Genomic DNA, 21,844 nt, shown 5'->3' with positions numbered 1-21,844 from the left:
TAAAATGAAAGAAGAAATTACAGTAAAAATACTGTAAAAGTGTCATACTGTAAAATGAAAAAATAAATTACAGTAAAGTACTGTAAAAGTGTCATACTGTTAAATGAAAAAGTGCTGAAGTGCATTTAAAGTTGTCTATTTTACTGTAAAATTAAATTGCGCTAAGCCCCTGCTACTGTAAAACACATTTACAGGTAAGTTACTTTAAAGAGGCAATGCTACCAGTAAGTTACCGCAAAAATACAATAAAATGTCTAACAGTGTCCATTGGATTAGAATTAGTAGGTCATCACGATACTTCTCTCCTATTGTTTTTTGAATGCTATGAATGCGGACATACTACTCAGATCGCATACTGTTTTTCACAAACTAAATTGTATGGAAGTATGGGATTTCAGATGAAGCCAGACAATCGGAAATAGAATGCACCAATTTAAAAGAGATTACCTAACTTTAGCATTGTTTTTCTGATAAACACGTATGTTTACTTAGCATGTTTCTTAAATATCTGGCATCTGCAAACATATTATGGTATTTTTTGGATTTAGAAGAGTCAAAAAGATACACACAGCACCTTTAAGTACACAAATACATGTCAAATGTGCATTCAATACTATCATTTTTTAATCATAAAGGGTGTCTGACTTCAGAATGTGTTGATTTGTGTTTAACCAAAGAAGAAAGTCATAAAAGTTTAGAGCCACTTGATTGTGATTGAGGAAATTTCATTTTTTTGGTGAACTGTCCCTTTAAAGGATCATTTGAATGTCAGGAGGTGGTGCTGCTTCAGACTGTGTCATGTAATAAACACCACTTCCTGTTTTGTGCAGTGTCAAGGTTGTTAGGAGAGAAAGAGAGAGAGAGAAGTAGGAGGAGTCATGCTTTCCCTGTTAAGTCTCTCTGAGCACATGCTTTTGAATGTTCGCCCACTGGGATAAAGGACCCCTACTTCACACAGCTTGCGCCTGCCTGCTTTTATTACCATCAGGTGAATTAATTTCATGAAAAAGAGAGAGAGACAGGGAGAGAGAGAGACAGAGAGTGAACTGAGGAGCTGGTATTTAAAGAGCGAGACAAACAGATCTCAAACTCACACACTGAAGGCTGAAGAAACTTGTCAGAATGTACTAAAACAGGAGAATCAGGTGAGATGTATGTATGTGTATATGTGTGTGTGTCTGAGTGGTGTTTTGTAAACCAATAAGGCAAAAGGAGATTCAAGGGCAGGGAATAGTCTGTAGCTGCTGGTATGAACACAAACAGGTTAAATGATCATATAATCAGGCATAAGGAAATGGTTATGTCACAAGGAAGGAGTTTGTGCTGAATGGGAAAGTGATTGCAGGAACTCTTAGTGTAGTATTGTGAGTTTATGAGTAACCTTTGCTGCTGTTTGGATTTAGTAGTAAGTTTGAATGGGACAGGACATGTGACATCTCTGATGCAATGCAGGATTTCAGATAATATACACAAAAAGAAATGTCATAGGGAACTTGTATTTAAAAAGGAACTGCTATGGGAACATAAACATATACAGTTAAAGCCCTCCAGTGAATTTTATTAATCTTTTTTTTTATTAAGGATTTCCCAAAGGATGTTTAAAAGAGCAAGGAAGTCTTAATGGTTAAATTTCAGCTAGAATAAATGCAGTTTTAATTTTTTAACCATTTAATGTCAATATTATTAGCCCCCTTAAGCAATATTTTTTTTGATTGTCTACAGAACCATCATTATACAATGACTTGCCTAATTACCCTAATTAAGTCTTTAAATGTCACTTTAAGCTGAATGCTAGCATCTTGAAAAATATCTAGTCAAATAGTATGTATTATCATCATGGCAAAGATAAAAAAATCAGTTATTAGAAATGAGTTATTAAAACTATTAGCTTAGAAATGTGTTAAGAAAAATCTTTACGCTGAACAGAAATTGGGGGGAAAATATGCAGGGGGCTAATAATTCAGGAGGGATAATACTTCTAACTTCAACTGTATATTTTAAAAATATATTATTAAAAGGTATTTTCTATGTAATTAATGGTGCATGCTAATGTAAACATCACCCAGTCAATAGAGATGTCTTAATATGCTTCCACAGGGTTGCTTTTTATTAGAGCTTAGCTGTAATTAAACAGCCTGTTTTACAGTAATTTTAACAGCTTTTGAACTTGTTGAATTCTAAACATAGTTTTTTTTTGTTTATGTACACTGACACTACTATTCAGCATATTTTAACATTGTTAAATGTAAATAAAAAATGTAAAGACATTGTGTGGTGCAGCAGCGTTTAGTGACCCTTGATCCCATTAGCGTTTCCTGGTGGTTCAGCGGTATGGGTTGTGTATAGGGAGGATCGGCTCGTTGATGTTTATTGCCACCCTTCATATAAATTTTTTAAATATGGAAGAAATACGGGAAAATACCTTTACGAGGTTGATAGTGGGATAGAGTTGTAAAATATGAGAGAATCTAAGGAAAATTAGGAGGGTTGACAGGTATAATTTATCACCATTTTCAAAATAAGTCCCACATGTATAGAAAGTTTAACATACACTTTTTTTTTAAAAAGGGGAAAATTTGTTGTAACCTTGCTAGGAAACACTGGCCATTCAAATGCAGTCTGGGGTGTGCATATTAATAATCTCGTGTGGATCATCAGGGGCGGAGTTTTGTTGCGATTGGCCTGTTTTTCATATTGATTTTACACTCACAGGATTTACAGGAGAATGAGGAAATATTGGTGTTTGAGGCTCAAATGCAGTCTGGGTTGTGTGCATATTAATGATCCCGTGTGGATCATCAGGGGCGGAGTTTTGTTGCGATTGGCCTGTTTTTCATATTGATTTTAAACTCACAGGATTTACAGGAGAATGAGGAAATATTGGTGTTTGAGGCTCATGGTGTGACCATTTCCATGAACTGAACTCTTATTATTCAGCTATGCCTAGCTACGTCCAGATATTCATTAAATGGTACCTTTAATACACCAGAAAATCTACAGGCTCACACTACCACACTACACGCACACACGCACGCACGAATACAGGTACCTTTAGCATTAGAAAACATAAATCTATACTTTAGTCAAAAACAATTGATACCCACTGATTTACTGAAATATTGCATACTGATCAGTTAAAACATAGATATTCACAGTTCGTGGTGAAGATGAAGTTGGTTTTTCATGCAAAATATGACTGAATTTAAATTCAGCTGCTTTGTTATAGAGGTGTATTATTTATATTATTTTGACCCTTAGGACAATAATATTTTTTAATAAATAAATAAATAAATAAATATATATATATATATATATATATATATATATATATATATATATATATATATATATATATATATATATATATATAAATTATAAAGAATATGAATGTACAGAATATATTATAGATGATTTCTGACATATGACAGACGATTTCTGGATTGATGGAAACTTCTAGCCAAGTGTTTTGGAGCCGAACTCTACATGAATTTGGCCCTCTGGGGTAAACTGAACACCCCTGTTCTAGAACATGATGCATTTCCCAAGAGAACTGTTAGTCCACTGTGGTTTTTAACTATGTGGATTCCATCATTAACAACATAGTTCAACAATTCCTAAGACCACAGTTTCAACATTTGCAAACAGCAAACTTGGAACTTGGAATGCTTGCAATATGCTGTCATGCAGTACATTTAATTTACTCTTAAATTTGTATACTATTATTACTATTATATTTATACTTTACTATCTTATATAGATATATTCAGCTCATTGGTGGAAATGGGTGTGTCAGGCATGGAAGAAATACAAAATGTGCTGTGAGAAGTCCAGGATAGTGTTTAGGAATCACTGTTTAAGCATGTCAGCACAATTTATGAAGAGTACACATACATAAATAAGAAAGAGAATGACATACAGGTAAGGGAATGAGATGTAATAAAATAAACAGACAGTGCTTAAAGACCAATAAAACAGGAGATGAGGAGGTTTTAAAGTTGTAAAATTCCATGAGGTGCAGCTGATCACAGATAGTTGGAACAGATCTTTTAATCCCAGTTTCTTTGCAAATCCTGTCTTGTGGACATGATAATACTCACCTGTCAATCAGTATCGGTGGGTGGGGAAAACCGCACTGCTGCGGTTAAGGTGCGGTTATGCTCAAAATCACTGGGTTTTGGTTATTTGTTTAACTATCAGATATCTAAAAAAAAAGAAACACTTGTATCACCCCAATTTGACTGAGTACACACTATACTTTAACAGATTTTTGTCCAAACATCTTCAAACGCTGATTTTGCATCATAGGTGTAATTTAAGCAAGTGAATGTAATTTATGTAAGAGTACACATGCATAAATATAAACAAACAAAAGGTGTATGAAGACCAATTGAAAAAGGAGCTGATATTAAAATAACCATTTTACCTGTGCTTCCATCTTTCAGATAAACTTTAAAAATCAGTTGTCTTTCGGAGGTGTGAACATCAGTGCCTTCATCATGTCGCTGTTCACGCACGTGTTGGCCTGCCTCTTTGGCATTGGCTCATGGGTGGCCATCAACGGGATGTGGGTGGAGCTTCCTCTGATCGTCCCTGACATCCCAGAGGGCTGGTTTCTGCCCTCCTACCTCACCATCATCATCCAGATGGCCAACATCGGGCCTCTGTTCATCACGCTCATGCACCGCTTCAGACCGGGCATGCTGGACGAGCGGCCTGTTATCTACACCATAGTGGTGGTCGGCGTGGTGGCCACCTTCCTCCTGGCCTTCCTCTGGAAGCACACACTTACTTTTGGAGATGGAGAACACAGCGCTGCGTTACTGTCACTCAGTTTTCTGCTGTCTGTGGTGGACTGCACATCGTCCGTCACCTTCCTGCCCTTTATGATGCGTCTGCAGCCTCAGTATCTCACCACTTATTTCATCGGAGAAGGTCTCAGCGGTTTGGTTCCAGCATTGGTGGCTCTCGTCCAAGGTGTTGGAGTGGTGCACTGTAAAAATGCAAGTGCGAATGCAAACTTTAGCTCAGGGAACATATCCCAGAGCTTACTAGAGACACACTATCAGCCAGCCAACTTTTCAACTCAAGGTTTCTTCTTATTCCTCAGTGCGATGATGACGGTGTGTCTGGGGGCTTTTTTGTTACTCAACCTGCATCCAGCTGTGGCGCGGGAACACAAGAGCACGAAAGGTTATATTGACAATTCCCGGCGGGTGGAGAAGATTGATTTAAGTCAATCAACAAACAATGAAACTCCAGAACAGAGGCCCATGCTAGATTTCCCAGAGGGGTCGGTGATAAAACAGCGTAGCTCATTTGGGAAAGGAACCTACAGCAGAACAGAGCTGGTCTTTATTTTTGTAGTTCTAGCCTGGGTAAATGCGTTGACCAATGCAGTTCTGCCTTCCGTCCAATCTTACTCCTGCTTGCCATATGGAAATCAGGCCTATCATCTTGCAGCCACCTTGTCCTCAGTTGCCAATCCAGTGGCTTGCTTCATTGCCATGTTTGTACCAATCAGGTGAGAATAATGACACCTTGGCTATGTCTGAAATCACCTACTACTCAGTAGGTACTATATTTGAATTTTAATTTACTACACGACAGTTAGAAGTATGAATGAAACTCAAACGTACTACATCCGCCATTTATCATTATTACATGATTTTGTCAGTTGTGTGCGTTTAACTCCAATTCATGAATTCTCTTGCGTTGCATCATGGGATATCGTTAAGATCATCGGATGCGCACTCGCCAAAAGTATTAGGTCATCCGGAAACTTCACGCATACTGTTTTTTGACCTTTTAAAAATTCATACATACATACTACTCAGCTCACATACTGTTTTTACTATACTATATAGTACTAGCGTACTATATAGTATGGAAGTATGTGATTTCGGATGCAGCATTTGATTAGACCAATGTTAGTCAAACCTTTTCTGGCAGAGCTTATCTCTAACTCTTTTTATACACACCTGAACTAGCCAATGAAACTCTTTAAATGGACTGTTTACCAAACAAAACTTTAATTCTGTCAGCATTTATTTGCTCCTTACTTTATGAGTTTCTTTCTTCTTTCTTAAACACACAAAAAAGAGATTTTAAATAAAGCTGTAAACTTGTAACCATTGATTTCCATAGTATTTAATTTTTTTCTGCTAAGGAAGTCAATGATTATATATTTTTAGGTTTCTTTAAAATGTCTTGTTTTATTTGTTCTACAGAGTAAAGAAACTCAGAAAGGTTTGAAACCACATGGGGGTGAATAAATGGTTTGTAAATTCTCAATTTTGGGGGAACTGTATACGTTAATTAAGAAAATCGCCAAATATTTCACCTAATTAACGAAATAAGACCAAACATGAATGTTGTCTTGTTATTGAAATCCTACTTCAGGTGGCTTCAAACACATTTTGTTACTCACACAAATTTTTTTCTCATGTCTGCCTAATTTGTTATAACTTTTGGCAGTCTATAGTGCTCTAAATGTTTGTTTTTTTCAGTCTGACAGATTAGTACAGCCTAAAACAAGACAGTAACTGATCATTTTCTTTTTTTTTTTTTATAACTTTCTTTATTGTTTTTTGATTTTATAACACAACATCTTACATCTTTGGACTAACAAACACAAACATTCACACCACAATTGACAATAAAGCGTGTAATATACAAACAATCTGTATAAAAATATGGTGATAATAGATTAATACAAAAAATAGTAATAATAATAATAAAAAAAAGAAAAAAAAAAAAAAGAATTTGAATTGAAATTAAAATTACAAAAAGAAAACAAATAATAAATACAACATTAAATAATAATTAAGAGTAAAGAAAATTTTAAATAAAATAATAATACTCTTCTGTTTTTAAACTAAATTGGTCCAATCCTCTTCAATTTCACTATTTCCTGTCGAGTTTATGTCTTTAAAGTAAGCCATGAAAGGTTGCCAGATTTTATAGAATTTGTCTTCTTTCTATTTTAGGGAGAATCTGATTTTCTCTAGTTCCATATGTTTCATAACATCCCTCATTAGATGTGTATATGTAGGAGCGGCTTTCTGTTTCCAGTGTAATAATATTAATCTTCGTGCTAGTAACTGATCATTTTCAGCAACAAAAATCAGCAAAATATGCTAATTTCATTTGGTTCAGTGGAATTGTTTACATTCAGTGACTCCAATATGGACGACTGATGATGTGTTGTGAAAACAGCCTATAGACCTATAGATATAAGTTTTTAATATTTTGATTTAAAAAAAACAACAACGTATGTATGTACATTTATATGTATGTTGTATGTATTATACAGCCTGATCTCACAAGGAAACGTAACTATTTTATGTTTGGTCGGTTTAGTGGCTAATTTGTACGAATTCGTTCAGCTCAGTCATACGAAAATGTACGATTTTAAAAAGGAGATGTGGCACCCAACCCCACCCCTAATCCCAACTGTGATTGGGGATTAGCAAATAATATTAAATTGTATGAATGAGATTGTACAATTCATACAAATTAGCCACTAAATCAAAAGGTTACGTATTGGCGTAAGATAGCTTTGGTATTATATCATCTTTGCATCAAATTCCGAAAAAAATTATTTCCACTTATGCTAGGTGCTTCTAATTATGTTTTATGAAAGTCTTGATAACCCCATCATGTAACTAGAATTGTAAACAATATATTTATTGTACTCTCCCATTCACTGCACTCTAAGCTTACCAACTATGACGACTTCTGCTGTTGAGAAACCCGGAAATGTGAAAAGGGTCAATTAACCCTGAACACCTTGGCTGTTTCTCAATTCCAATAACACAGAGAACGGACTTCCGCTCTTGTGGAGACCGGTCTTGCCAGGTGTCCTCGGAAGAATGAACTCGGGAGAGCGCAAGAACAGAGAACGCGTCCTCTGAGAAATGAGATGCTGCATTCTTCCTGATGGTCACATGACCTTCACACATTTAATGCAAAATTATTTAAACATTACAGCATTCATACAACAATTTAATGTTTTCACTTTTTCAAAATATATACTATGCATAAAAACATTATAAATATACGTTGCACAATATAAATATTACATATTTTAATACGAACCCTTAATGTGTTTATGCCTTTATTAAGATTTTCATGGTAATGTTTATATTCACTGTTTCATTTAGGGAAACTCCTGAGATAAATAAATTGTATCGCTGAACTTTAATATTAAATCTATATAAAATGCTGCGCTTCCTACCTCCAGTCGCAATGACTTCTGGGACTTCTAGAGCGAGTTCGGTGCTCAAGTGTGCATCGGTGCATCCTCAATATCAAGAACACATCCGGGAAGTTTCACGCATCCTCCGTTCTTGCGGCCTTGAGTATTGGAACTGAACTTTGGCAGCTGATGATGACGTTACACGAGAACACGAAGACGCAAGACCGCTGAAGAACGCATATCGAGAAACAGCCCTTGATTAGCTTGTTTAGTTGTCTTTGATTAGGGTGGAGCTAAAATGTTAGCTCTGTCTATCATGTTGGAGACACCTTGCTTAAGTAAAATTTTATGCAACTATTGCTTTTTCAAGAAACGTTTGACTGGCTGACATGCTTTCTCTAAATACATCTAAGGTCTCTGATGCTGATGGGTGTTCTGACAGTAACAGGAACAGGGTTTGGAGCGTATATAATGGCCATGGCAGCACTAAGTCCTTGTCCTTTGCTTATCAATGATGACCTCGGAGCAGCACTCATTGTAAGACTCTAGAAGTTAGACATGTAAATAGACAGGCACTGGTATTTACCTTACTTTTGCGTACTTAATTCCAAATTATCTCTGTTCTTTTTCTCCCTTCGTCTTTAGGTCATAACCTGGGTCATATTTGTCCTCTCTCTGTCCTATGTGAAGGTGATTATTGGTGTGATCCTGCGAGATGAAGGCCACAGCGCCCTCGTATGGTGTGGAGCTGTGGTGCAGCTGGGCTCTATGTTAGGTGCCCTGTCGATGTTCCCTTTGGTTAGCGTTTATAGACTCTTTCAATCAAGAGATCCCTGTAATACCAAGTGCCCTTAATTAAAGCACGTATTATTCTGATTGATTCAGAGTATGGTGAACTCACTGTATTTCCATTATACTTTTTTTATTTTTGTCCTAATTACAACTACTGTTTCGTTCCAAACATGTCTCCTTTTGGTTGTCATATAGTTCATAGTACTGTTACTTCTTGATAAAATAAGCTTACTCTGCTGTAATATTTGCCAGCTTACAGTTACAGTGTAACTTATAAATTATGACATTTTGTTGTTTTTGATTTTATACTTGATGCGTAGTTTTTTTTTATATTGTGTTTTAAAAAAAACAAAGAATATTTTAAGATTTGAAGACAAATGCACTTAAGCCTTGACAATTCTATTTTTGTTCTTACTTTCTTTTTTATAATACTTTTTGAATGTAGGAAATAATAAATATTGTTGTCCAAGTATAAAGTATGTTCTGTTGTCGTACTTGGCTAAAAAAAAAAAAAAAAACTACATAACCTGCTCCAAATACTTACAGCATATCAGCAAATGTGAGAGGAATCATCAGGCACATTATTTAGCATTTTTATAATAGACTGCACCTTCTCCCAAAGCAGACACAATAAAAGTCTCAAATGGGAGGGCATTTAGACAGTCACATAAGCACAATCAACTGGCTAAAAAAGATCCACCCCCACAATGTCATCATAATTATAGGTTACAGTCTATTTATATAATCTAATTAGCCTACTGTAAAACCAGAATGAGGTAAAGTTGGTTTTATATTCGCACATTCAGACTTTGACATTAAATAATATGGTAAAGCAGAATTTAAAGAGGCTAATACAGATGAATTAAAACATAACTTGTGACATGGTCCCTACATTGTTTACCACGCTACTTTGAATCGATCTAAAATCGCATATTTGACTTCAAAACAACATTAGCAAAATATAAATGACTGTGAACAATGCTGCACTTTGATTGGCTGCTAATATGATTTCACTATTTAGAATTTGCAAAGAATACTGTTCTGAAATGATATTAAGAAGGTGAATGTACAAATACGCAAATATAAAAAGAAATTTACCCAAATTAAAACTAGTTGTAAAATCGAACTAACTAAACAATGCTATGCCTAATACCCTACTGAAAAAAAAAATAGCTTAAACCAGCCTAAGCTGGTTAGCTGGTCAACCAACCTGGCTTTACAGAGCCCAGCCAAAACCAGATGATGTCCAGCTTAAACCAGGCAGGTTGGAAGATGGAAATGGCTGGAAACCAGCCGAGAAATGGCCAAACCCCCTCTAAAACCAGGCTGATTGACCAGCTAAAACAAGCATAGGCTGGTTTAAGCTGTTTTTTTTAGCAGGGTAATCAAATTTATAACTAAAGTCTGATAATACAGCTTTAACCTGAAATTGTGTTTTCAGTTGTTAATGTGTCATTTGTATAGCTACTATTTAGGAATGCATTTGTTATATAAAATGAAAATGTTTAATAGCTAGGATAATTAGCATACTGAAGTGTTGCATATAAACTAGGTTAACGGTATTACTTTAAACATTGTGTAGCATTTTAAACAAATGATTAGAATTAGGTGGAGTTTGGGAAGATGTTGTTGACCGTTTGCAATTTTTGATTTCCAAAATAGATGTTTTAAATTAAAGTTACGTTTACTGTTGGTGTCTAAATCGTAATTAATTACAGACGTTAAAGGGAAAGTGTTACTGTACTAAAACTTTTCCTTTAAAGTTGTGTATAAATACACGTATTAGCAAGTAATTAATAGATATTGTGAGGCACAAAAAAGTAAAATTAGCTGTTAATGTGGTGAAATCATAGACTGTAAAATATATGGACGGAGTATCCGTGACGTCACCCATAGGTTTCTGAAGAGCGCAAAAGAAGCCACAAGTAGGCGCGGCCAACCGTCGCCATTTTGTTCGCGCGTCATCGCACCCACGGCGGGATACCAAACAAGGGCAAAGAGGCGGAGAGTGGGCGGAGCTACAGACACCTGCTGGCACTTTGCTTAGACCCTATGCTTAGACCTGGCAGACAGACTTTACTTTGGGAGAAACGCTTGATACTTTATTACCTGCGACTCGTTTGTGTTCTGACCACATGTGCTTGGCTGTACACTATGTCAATAAAGTGTTTAGACTTTCAAAAACACTGTAGTAATACAGTGAGCCACTAAACATTGTTCTTATGACGTTTTTCTACAGGAGGAAAACGCGAATTACTTCCAAACACTTCAGATATGTGTGTGTGTTAGTAAATGCAAGACTATTGATAAAATCCAGCACAACACAGTATGACAACGCTTCAGATGACTGTTCTAGAGCCTACAGCTAATCAATCTGTCACATTCTGGAGTGCTTTACGGGTCTAAAGAAAAATATTAATGATAAATGATCTTAAATAAAACAAATACATTTATAGAGATGGTATACAAGTATATAACTTTACTCACATGGGAAACGGAGGCCACGTAAACGGTTTGTGAGCACAATTAAGTGCACACAGCATCCCATATCATCTGATAATTGTAAGAAATAAGTCCAAAAGGCAGCTGACTGTGTAAAGCCACATAAAACAAAACAAAAATACGATGAATATGCCGAGATCAGTGGCTAATCTGCCGGATTCAGCTGAGGTGAAGTGACGGCGACCAGCGAGACCTAGCTGTCACTCAAGTGGCCACGCCCTTAATTATGCAAACTTAAAATAACCTAATATAAAGGAAATGGATGAGTTATAAAAAAATTCACCCCCCTCACAGTTGTCATGGAGGGTAATAATAGCTATATGAACCAAAATCGTTCTTTGTACCAGGCTGTAAACACCCTTTTTTCTGCTGTAAAGTTGACCATTCTAACAGTGGGCTCAATTACAACTTGCTCTATTATGGAGCCAGGACTAGCGGAATTTTGATGAATTGCAGTTTCTGTTACTTCCGTATTGGCCTCCCGAGGGAGAGCGGGAGGTTGCCGCTTGGGTGAAATACACAGAATTAGCCCTTACCAAAATGGCCGCAGTTCCAGGTCGAGTATTTTTTTACTGGCAGGCGTAACTTCCGCTCTCAACTCCTCCTTTGTCTGGGTGCTTTCGGTCCTCCGCCTAGATATTTATTTATTTCCTTTTCGTTTGTGGGGTATATTTTTATATATCCTTATCTCTCAGTTATTGAATGACATTCGATTCCGAGACATATATGCCTAAAAGCAAAGCCCCCAAGATGGATGATCTGGACTACAGTGAGTATCGCTGTTTGGCGTTGTGTTTAGTGCCGCATCGCCGCTGCTGTTTCCTTATAACATATACACACGAGATGTGGAGAGGTTTCACGTAGAAGTGCTGGTTATTTCTTTTGTTAAACATTTTAAGTCTAAATCTAATATATTGCTGTCACATGTCGAATTTGTGCAAAATGTCACTCAGCACTCATTGTTCTGCGTTCATTCATGTTTGGCCTCCTTCGGTTGTTTACATCTGCACGGGGTCTGTTTGCTTTTATCAGAGGCTGGATATACTATTGTCAACGCTGTGTATTTAGCATAAGTGTCGTTGATAAATTGTGTGACAGTTTGCCACTCCATCACACATTTGAGGTTTTAAAAGAGCCCCTTTGTCTCTGTCGGTTTAAAAGGGGTCGTTACTTAACAGATACTGCTTTGTCAGTTCATTATTACTGAATTGTAAGCTTAATTTGGACACACAGGTCATCATTCTGTTAATTAACTGAAGGCCTGTGTTTGGAATCATGTAGAAATCTGAGACCTCATTGAATATTTGAGGTTTAAGGAACAAAGAAACACTGTGATGAAGCCATATACTGCTATTTATATGATTAATTAATCAAACTCAGTGTCACAGATTTTGTTCTTTTGTTCTCATTGGGGTCAGGTTTTATTTTTGCACGTTTGGACTTTCTCCTCAATATTATAATTTCAGAAAGGTTTTCTTTGCAAATTCTTAATAGCAAAATCAATTATCAGCCAACGACTATCAAAGTACAGCACCGTTGACAGTCGATTAAATGGTGCTGATGTTGTTTTGAAGTCATACTTGCATGTGATTTTTAAACCAAATATTCAAAGTCAACTCAATTTACCACTGAATTTCAAACAGAGGTAAAGGTGGTTTTATATTTGGATATTCAGACATTCTCCTTAATAAAATAATTTCAGAAAAGTAATATTTGCAAATTCTAAATAGGGATATCATATTAGCAGCTAATGACTATCAAAGTACAACATTGTTCACAGTAATTTAGATAGTGTCAATGTTGTTTAGAAGTCATACTTGCATGCTAATTACGATCGAATATTCAAAGTAACATGGTAAACAATATAGAGACTTCTAAAAGAACTAAAGTGCGAATATAAAACCAACTTCACCTCTATGAATTTCAAAATGGTCTTTGTATTAGGGCTGCATGATATTGGAAAAATCTGACCATGCGGTATTCTGTTTTTCTGCCATCTATATTGCGGTATACTTTGTTATACTTGGAGATAAGTTTTGGTCACACTTTATTTTAGGGTTCACTTCTCGCTCTTAGCAAACAATTTTGACTTTTGCTTCAATAAACTCCTAATTTGCTTCTTATTAATAGTTATTAATGTAGTAGGATTAGGGATGTAGAATAAGATCATACAAAATGTGCTTTATAAGTATGAGTAAGCAGCAAATATCTCAATAAAATGAATGCTAATAAGCAACTAGTTAATGGTGAGAATGGGTCCCTAAAGTGTTATTGAGTGTATTCATTTTGATTGACGGATGATTCTGTTAGGGAGTGAATCATGCATAACATGTAATAAACAAACTAAAAGCATAGAGACAGTTGAAGTCATAATTATTAGCCCCCCTTTGAATTTTTTTTCTTTTTTAAATATTTCCCAAATGATGTTTAACAGAGCAAGGAAATTTTCGTAGTATGTCTGATCATATTTTTTCTTCTGGAGAAAGTATTATTTGTTTATTTCGGCTAGAATAAAAGCAGCTTTTAATTCTTTAAACACCATTTTAAGGACAAAATGATACGCCCCTTTAAGCTATATAATTTTTCGATAGTCTACAGAACAAACAATAACAATATACAATAACTTGCCTAATTACCCTAACCTGCCTAGTTAACCTAATTAACCTAGTGAAGCCTTTAAATGTCACTTTAAGCTGTATAGAAGTGTTTTGAAAAATATCTAGTCAAATATTATTTACTGTCATCATGGCAAAGATAAAATAAATCAGTTATTAGAAATGAGTTATTAAAACTATTAGCTTAGAAATGTGTTGAAAAAATCTCTCAGTAAAACAGAAATCGGGAAAAAAAATAAACAGGGGAGCTATTCAGGGGGGCTAATAATTCTGACTTCACCTGTACATGCAAAAAAGCAAAGATAAAAGTGAAATAAACAGTGCATGCATCATGGTTTTGTATATGTAAATTTAAAAAAATACACTGCAAAGTCAACTTAACATTGCAAATCTATGCGATGTGACTTGTAGATGCACACATTGCGATATCGATGCTGAAATGATCTATTGTGCAGCCCTACTTTGCATCAACATTTTTTTTTACATTTATACTTCAGTAGCAGAAGAGAATCTGACATTCTGAATCTGTACAAAGAGTTTATGCTTGATCAGTGACAATCGTTTAGTTGTATTTGAATAGTCGCATATAAATACACGGATCATCTAAATTGTACACGTCGTTATAGAAGGCAATTTGCAAAAGTAATTAGTTGAAGAGTAAACAATATTCATAATATGCAGTGCCAGGTTTAGTAGACAACTAAATTAGGATGTCATTTTCATGTAGCTCTAGTTTTGCTGTCATTACGAAAAATAAAAAATACAGAGAAAAACTAAATATTGAGACTATGTAAATTTAAGAATATATATTTTTTGTTAAGATTTTTTCATTGCTTTATGAAGTTTAGAGTTCAATATGATATAAAATAATGGTGCAAATAAAATGGAATTATATCATTACTATAATCTGATTATTATCGATTTGCATTTAAGTTTTAATCAGTGATGTTATTCAAGAATGTTTTTTCTTATTATTAATGGAAGTTCTTGTTCAAATTTATCAGATTGTCAAGATGATAGTCAATTTATAGTTTAAATATTTAACAAAAAAAGGCTTAATTTATAAAAATTGACTTGAGAATGCATAATAGATTTACACTAGCAATTTAACGTTATTTATTACTAATTCAAATAGAAGTTACTTGGGATTACTTTAGACCATAATTTTGGGTTCGGTTCAGTACCAGATAGTAATCTCTCTTTATCGATACTGAATTGATAAAGATACCGAAAAAACTAGCCTCAAAATATAAGGGATTACAAAATTATTGAAATTACATATATTTTTCAACTAAATTTATACAATGAAAATGTTTTAAAACCTTCGTATATTTTTGGCACAAACGAGTAAAACAACGAAAGAGTCAAGTTTATATTAATGAACTTAGGCTGCACAATATATTGTTTCAGCATTGATATTGCAATGTGTGTGTCTGCAATAGTCACATTGCAAGACATGCAATGTTAAGTTGGGATTATAGTCGATCAGCAACAATTGAGAATACATGAGATTTGTGGAGTCATTGCAAAGCATTAAAATAGAGTTAAACTTTATCGTTTGCATGCATTTTAAAGGAATTGCAAGAAAGTTTTAAAACATCGAGGCACAAACATTTGTAACTTTAATGTAGGATAATTTAATAACTTAATTATTAAAACAGTGAAGACTAAACTGTTTTATTTTTTTCAATTTCTGTACCTGAATACTATTGAATACTTGCTTGATTTTTAATAATGTATTTTTGTTTTATTTATACATAATTCACACCTTTGCAAAATCACTCCAATCTATCTAATTTAATGACCCCCCACTTGCAACTGCTGTTTAATAAAACTATGATAAATGAATAAAAATGCTTGCAAAGAGGTGCAGTTGGCCAAAGTGATTAGTATATTCTGGGTTAATAAAATACATTTGTGTTCAAATTAGCGTCACATTGTTACGCTGTGTCTGTTTGCTTTAATCAGAGGCTGAACTTTTGCAACTTCATCGCATGTCTTGGATTTTTAAGAGAGCCTTTTTATATCTGTCTGCCTCAAAGGAGTCATTATTCAACAGATACTGCTTTGTCAGTTCCTTATTACTGAACTGTAAGCTTAATTTGGTCGCACAGATCATTATACAATAAAAATATATAGTCAGATCCTTATATATTTACTGTGAAAAAATACAACTGTAGTAAAACAATGAAAGAGCCTGGTTTGTACTCTTTATGTTTGTTTGTTTTTTTACAGAGACATTTGCGACTAATAAAATGTTGCCTTTTTTATAAAAATGCATAAAATGGGGTGTTGTTGGGCAAAGTGATTAGTATATTCTGGAGAAATTAAATACAATTGTCTTAAAATGGTCATACTAATGATTGAAATCAATAAATAATTGAAGAAATTAAAATAGATAAAATAGGCAAAGTATTTATGTTTATAACTGACTGTTTCCAAAAAAAAGAAAAGAAAGCAGCCTGAAGTGGCATGTTTTGTGGTTTTCAGATTGTGTAAATGCGTTCTAAGGGGCGTCACGGACCAGCATCCGCCTGCAGGCCTGTGTTTTCAGAGCTGCTGAGGGTTTTGTCTTGTTCTGTCTTGCTCTCTTTAAATCTCCCAAACACCAGCTGGTGTCGTAAGAGTCGCTCGTTCGTCCACAGATGATCTGAATGTAAACTTCACCAGTATGTGAACTAGGGCTGTGAGGTATTGAGGAAAAATGCGTTGCTATAGCATGCTAAATAACACACCCTCTGAAAGACTGTTCAGGTAATGTGATTATATATTATATCTACATGCATCTCAGAAACCAAGCAATTACACATGCTGTTTTATTGTCCAAAAATCTTGACCGATTCTAGTCTGCATGCTGAAATATGAAAAAAAAAAAAAAAATGTAAACCATGTTATGAAAGAAATAAGACACCAAAGAAGTTTCTCAGTTTTTTATTTTATTAAGTGTTTGTGTGATGGATTTTTATTTGTTTACATTGTTAAAATATCATTGTTAAAACATGGCTGTTTACTTTCAGATGTTGTAGTGACGCTTTCTTTAAAAAAAATAAAAATAAAATAAAAACTAAACTTGTTTTATATAGTTTGGATTATTACAATAATAAACAATATTTAAAAAAATGATATACAGTCAAAAAATTAGCAAAATCGATTAAGTTAACTTAATTGATTCGTGTTGGGACAACATGACGGAATTAAGTTAACTATTTTTGTTTTTACTAAGATAAGTGGATTGAACATAAAACATTTAAGTTGTCCCCCAAAAAAATCTCAAGAAATGTGTTGTCTGAGCATTTTAAATTAGTTTGAACAAACAGCAAACGTCATTTTTTGAGTGTAGCCATCATACGTATGGTATTATTTAACTTTTTAATAAATGACATGTTTACTTTGCCTGGTTTCTGAGGCCCGTTTACACTAATAGGTTTTAGTTTTACAACGGCGCTTTAGAACAAAACGGTCCACATCTACACTGGCGATGTTTCTGAAAAGATCTCCGTCCACACTACACTGCCGAAAACGCACATCACGTGACCACACATACTCTGGCATACGCTGCAGAGTGCGCGCACGTCTGAGCTCCAGGCAGTCAGTAGCCGCATTTCCACTATCGGGCCAGTGCGAGCCAGGGCTTTAATCGGGCCAGGCCGGGCCAATAGCCCGGGAGGTTGAGAAATGAGGCCGAAATCATGTCGCGTTTCCACTGTCGGGCTAGTTGCTCGCAGCGCGTCACGCAAACACCGCCCCCAGAACATCCCCCGAATCAAACGTCACACAACCCGCCCACTTCAGCGGGAACAAAAAACTCAAATTATAACCACAAACACAACCTGGCATCACTACGAGAGCTGGAAGATGGAGAACACCGAAGCGATCGCTTTTTTACTGTTTGTGGTCTGTTGGTGTAAGGCCAGACAGCGATCCCTGGATAAGGACATTCGAGTTCGGCGGCATTTACTTCGAACACAGATTTTTCTTAGTGAGTTGATCAAGCGCGATAGCAAAACAAATGTAAGGGAAGAAAGCATCTTGTCTCCTCTTTACCTGACAGGAAAACTCCGCCTTTGTACGTAACCCCGCCCCGAAGCCCCAGTTGGCCCTCCTTGGCCCAAGGTATTCGGCGGGCCGAAAAAGGCCGGACGCTGGCCCCAAGGAAGCCCCGCTTTGGCCCGATTACGCCCCGGAAGTGATAGTGGAAACGCGACTGGCCTTGGCTCGCCCTGGCTCGCTCGCTTTAGGCGCGATAGTGGAAACGCGGCTAGTGGGTGCTTTCACCACATCTCCCCAGATGAGAGCAGTGCAGGTCGGACTGTTCATGAAGGATCTACTGCTGGATCTCATCACACTATAGTTGTTAAATGTGATATTTAATTCATCCTGTCTATATCTAATGACTCTTTGGTCTCTGAATCGATTACTTGTTCTCAAATAACGTGTTTTGTCCGAGCGCAAAGATAAGTTAATATATTAATTTATGTAACCACGTACACTGATTCTGCACCTTTAACTGATCGCTTGCCTTTATTTCCTATATTGTATTAACTTATTGTATGTTATACTTTTATAATGACCATTACTGATTATTAAAACTCGTATTCAGCAGAAGAGAGGGTATGTTTCTTTTTTTTTTTCAATGAAAGTGAAGGAGGCAGTTATGTTAGGCTCCGTTTTGTTATAAATATGCATACAGTGAAGATGACGGTCATGTAAATATGTAGCTACACAATGCCTTAACATTTTTGGTGTTAAGTTGTTGATATCAAAATGTAAATAGGCAGTATTATTATGTTTTCATTTAATTGTTAAAGTAGTGAAACAGCGTATCCAGGGTGATGTGAATGAGGTTAAAGTAGCCTACACTGTTCCATTTGAAGGTTTGGCCGACGTCTGAACTTACAAGGAAAGGATGGACGACGTGTAACTGCATTGCCGATTACTTTCAGACAATTTTGTATTATCACTCATTTATTACATTTATATGTATTGCGATATGCACATTTGAAGTATTGCGATATATCGAAATAGTAGACATTCAAAAATTCAACATATCACAATAATGAGCATGCACAATATTGATATTATAGACTCTTCAAAATACTATGAATTATTTATTATTTATACTTTAATACATAACTTTTACTAATATTTACATTGCATTTCCAGTGGTGTTTATAACAAAAAACAAATGCTTGAAGACTTAATTTATCAATTAGATTTATTGTTCATACATGAACATTTTCACATTATTTTGGCCTACTACATGCTATAATTTTGATAAAAAATTTGACTATTTATAAAGCTGTTATACACGAACACTGTGCAATAAGATTATCAGTAGTTAGCTAATTACCCTAACTTGCCTAATTAACCTAGTTAAGCCTTTATGCTGCAGCTGAACACTAGTATCTTCAAACATATCTAGTCAAATATAGGCATGTGCCGGTATCACATTTTCATGCTGCGATTAATTGATTGAGCTTTTATCACGGTATACGGTATTATCACGATATTGTAATTTTACTAGAGAAACAGGTAAAAAAACACAAAAAACTTCAGTTTCGTCAACTTAGTAACTTAAATAACTTTTTAATGAACTAAAAGTACTTCAAACATTTAAATACAAATAAATATAAATAAAACAATACACAATATAAAAGTAAACTTGAGCAATTTTATCAAAGTAAATGTGCAAAGGGAAACCGTCTTCGATCAGCAATCCCTCTGCATTTTTTTGGAACCCAAAATATTTCCAAACCTCTGACTTTACCCCTTTTTGAAGAGGGATAAATTGTCGGCAGCGTTCCTCCTTCCGCCATGCTTATTCTTCGTGTGAGGATTAGAGAGCGGTGGCAGCGGCGGCGCGCCCTGCGTGCACACAGTGCTTCTACATGCGGGGATTGTTTACATCAGAGTGCGCATCAGTTCTGCGCAGCATATACGCAGTGTTTCTTCAAGCGGTTGATGGAAAATAAGCTGAAGGGGGATAAATTGTCGGCAGCGTTCCTCCTTCCACCATGCTTCTTCTTCATGTGAGGATTATAGTGCGGTGGCAGCGGCGGCGCGCACACAGTGCTTCTACATGTGGGGATTGTTTACATCAGAGTGCGCATCAGTTCTGCGCAGCATATACGCAGTGTTTCTTCAAGCGGTTGATAGAAAATAAGCTAAGGCACGTTCTAAGAATATAAATTCGGATCTATTATTTTTCACGGTATTTTGAAGTGCCCGCGATAACAATATCGTGCATATTCATTACCGTGATTTATCGCATTACCGAATACCGGCACAAGCCTAGTCAAATATTATGTACTGTCATGGAAAAATCAAAGAAATTAGTTATTAGAAATGAGTTATTAGAATTATTATGTTTATAAATGTTGAAAAAAAATCTTCTTTCCATTAAGCAGAAATTGGGGAAATAAATATTCAGGAGGGCTAATAATTCTGACTTCAACTGCAGTTCAACTTTGTGATAATACCTTGATTAAAAATGAACCGCAACAAGAAAATTTGATACCGTCATAAGCCTATTGCACAGCCCTAATGTAAACATTGCCTGCACATGTGCAGAGCCCCGAACCCTCATCAATGTTTCCATATGGCATCATAAAGTGAATGACATTAGGCACAGGCCAGCAATTCTGGAATGCCCTGTGCATGACGACAGATTGTTAACATGGAGAAATGAGGCAATGAATTGTCCTCATTTGTGTCTCCCCAGTCCCAGCGGATCTAAGCCCAGAAGAGCGCTCCGAGCTGGAGGAGATCCGGCGCAGGAAAGGAGCGCTGCTGCTGGAGATCCAGAGGCTGAAGGAGGAGCTGAGAGAAGCTATTATTGAGGTGGAGGGACTGGAGACCAGCACTGAGGGCAGGTGAGCCTCTGTTTGCGCTCTCTGATAGATAACAGTCAAATAAAAGCATGCACACACACAGGTTGTCTCAGTAGGCGTGTGAAAAGGACAGTCACTGACATGAGCTTGAACTCTCTGTTATGAATGTTCAGTAGGTTTGTAGGACACTTTTTTTTTTAAGTTTAGTTTTAGTTTCACCTCAAACTTGAAAACATTATTGATCTCTTCTCTGTTTTTGTGTGAAGTAAAACATTACAAAAGAGTCGACATGTGGCCATGGGCAGGAAAAAATTCAACATGGATCCGAAAAAGGTAAGCTGAGCTGAAAGTGTGGGTTGGTGATAATTTGATTTGTTTGCTTAAAAAATGGTGATATTTATTACAATTTCAAATAATTGTTTTCTTTGAGAATGTATGCTTCATTTAAAGCTTTTTCTAATTCACATTTTTTGGGAGAAATAACTTATTTATTTATTTAAGATGCTTAAAAATGTAAAAATTTTTATCAATTATTAAAATAAATAAATGTCTGTGATATAGCTTGCGTTTGTTTGTTTGTTCGTTTGTTTGTTTGCTGTTTTTTTTTAAAAAATTGTATTTATTACAGTGCTTCCCACACATAGACTTTACTTGAGCCACTAAGGCAGGGGTGTCCAAACTCGGTCCTGGAGGGCCGGTGTCCTGGACGGTTTAGCTCCAACCCTAATCAAACACACCTGAACCAGCTAATCAAGCTCTTACTAGGTATACTAGGAACTTCCTGGCAGGTATGTTAACGCAAGTTAGAGCTAAACTGTGCAGGACACCGGCCCTCCAGGACCGAGTTTGGACACCCCTGCACTAAGGTATTAACGGCCACCCAGGTATTTTAGCTGCCACCCAAGTAT

The 21,844-nt window shown here is 35.8% G+C and overlaps 2 protein-coding genes across 2 annotated transcripts in view; both read left to right on the top strand.

The window, feature by feature from the left end:
* Nucleotides 1-858: 858 nt before the first annotated feature.
* On the top strand, nt 859-9,389 carry zgc:91890 (solute carrier family 52, riboflavin transporter, member 3-B). The gene is made up of 4 exons (XM_056476134.1): nt 859-1,145; nt 4,443-5,521; nt 8,611-8,734; nt 8,843-9,389. The coding sequence occupies exons 1-4, from the start codon at nt 1,002-1,004 to the stop codon at nt 9,050-9,052; spliced, it is 1,557 nt and encodes a 518-aa protein (XP_056332109.1). The 5' UTR covers nt 859-1,001; the 3' UTR covers nt 9,053-9,389.
* Nucleotides 9,390-12,106: 2,717 nt separating this feature from the next.
* The window catches only part of cyth2 (cytohesin 2), a 32,020-nt gene continuing 22,282 nt past the window's right edge, over nt 12,107-21,844 (top strand). Inside the window, exons 1-3 of the mRNA XM_056475493.1 lie at nt 12,107-12,260; nt 20,828-20,978; nt 21,203-21,269. Coding sequence (XP_056331468.1) covers nt 12,194-12,260; nt 20,828-20,978; nt 21,203-21,269 — 285 coding nt within the window. The 5' untranslated portion in view covers nt 12,107-12,193. The remainder of the gene's footprint in view (nt 12,261-20,827; nt 20,979-21,202; nt 21,270-21,844) is intronic.

The sequence above is a fragment of the Danio aesculapii genome, chromosome 16, assembly GCF_903798145.1.
Source record: "Danio aesculapii chromosome 16, fDanAes4.1, whole genome shotgun sequence".
Classification (NCBI taxonomy): Eukaryota; Metazoa; Chordata; class Actinopteri; order Cypriniformes; family Danionidae; genus Danio; species Danio aesculapii.
This window is presented reverse-complemented; position numbering and strand designations above follow the sequence as displayed.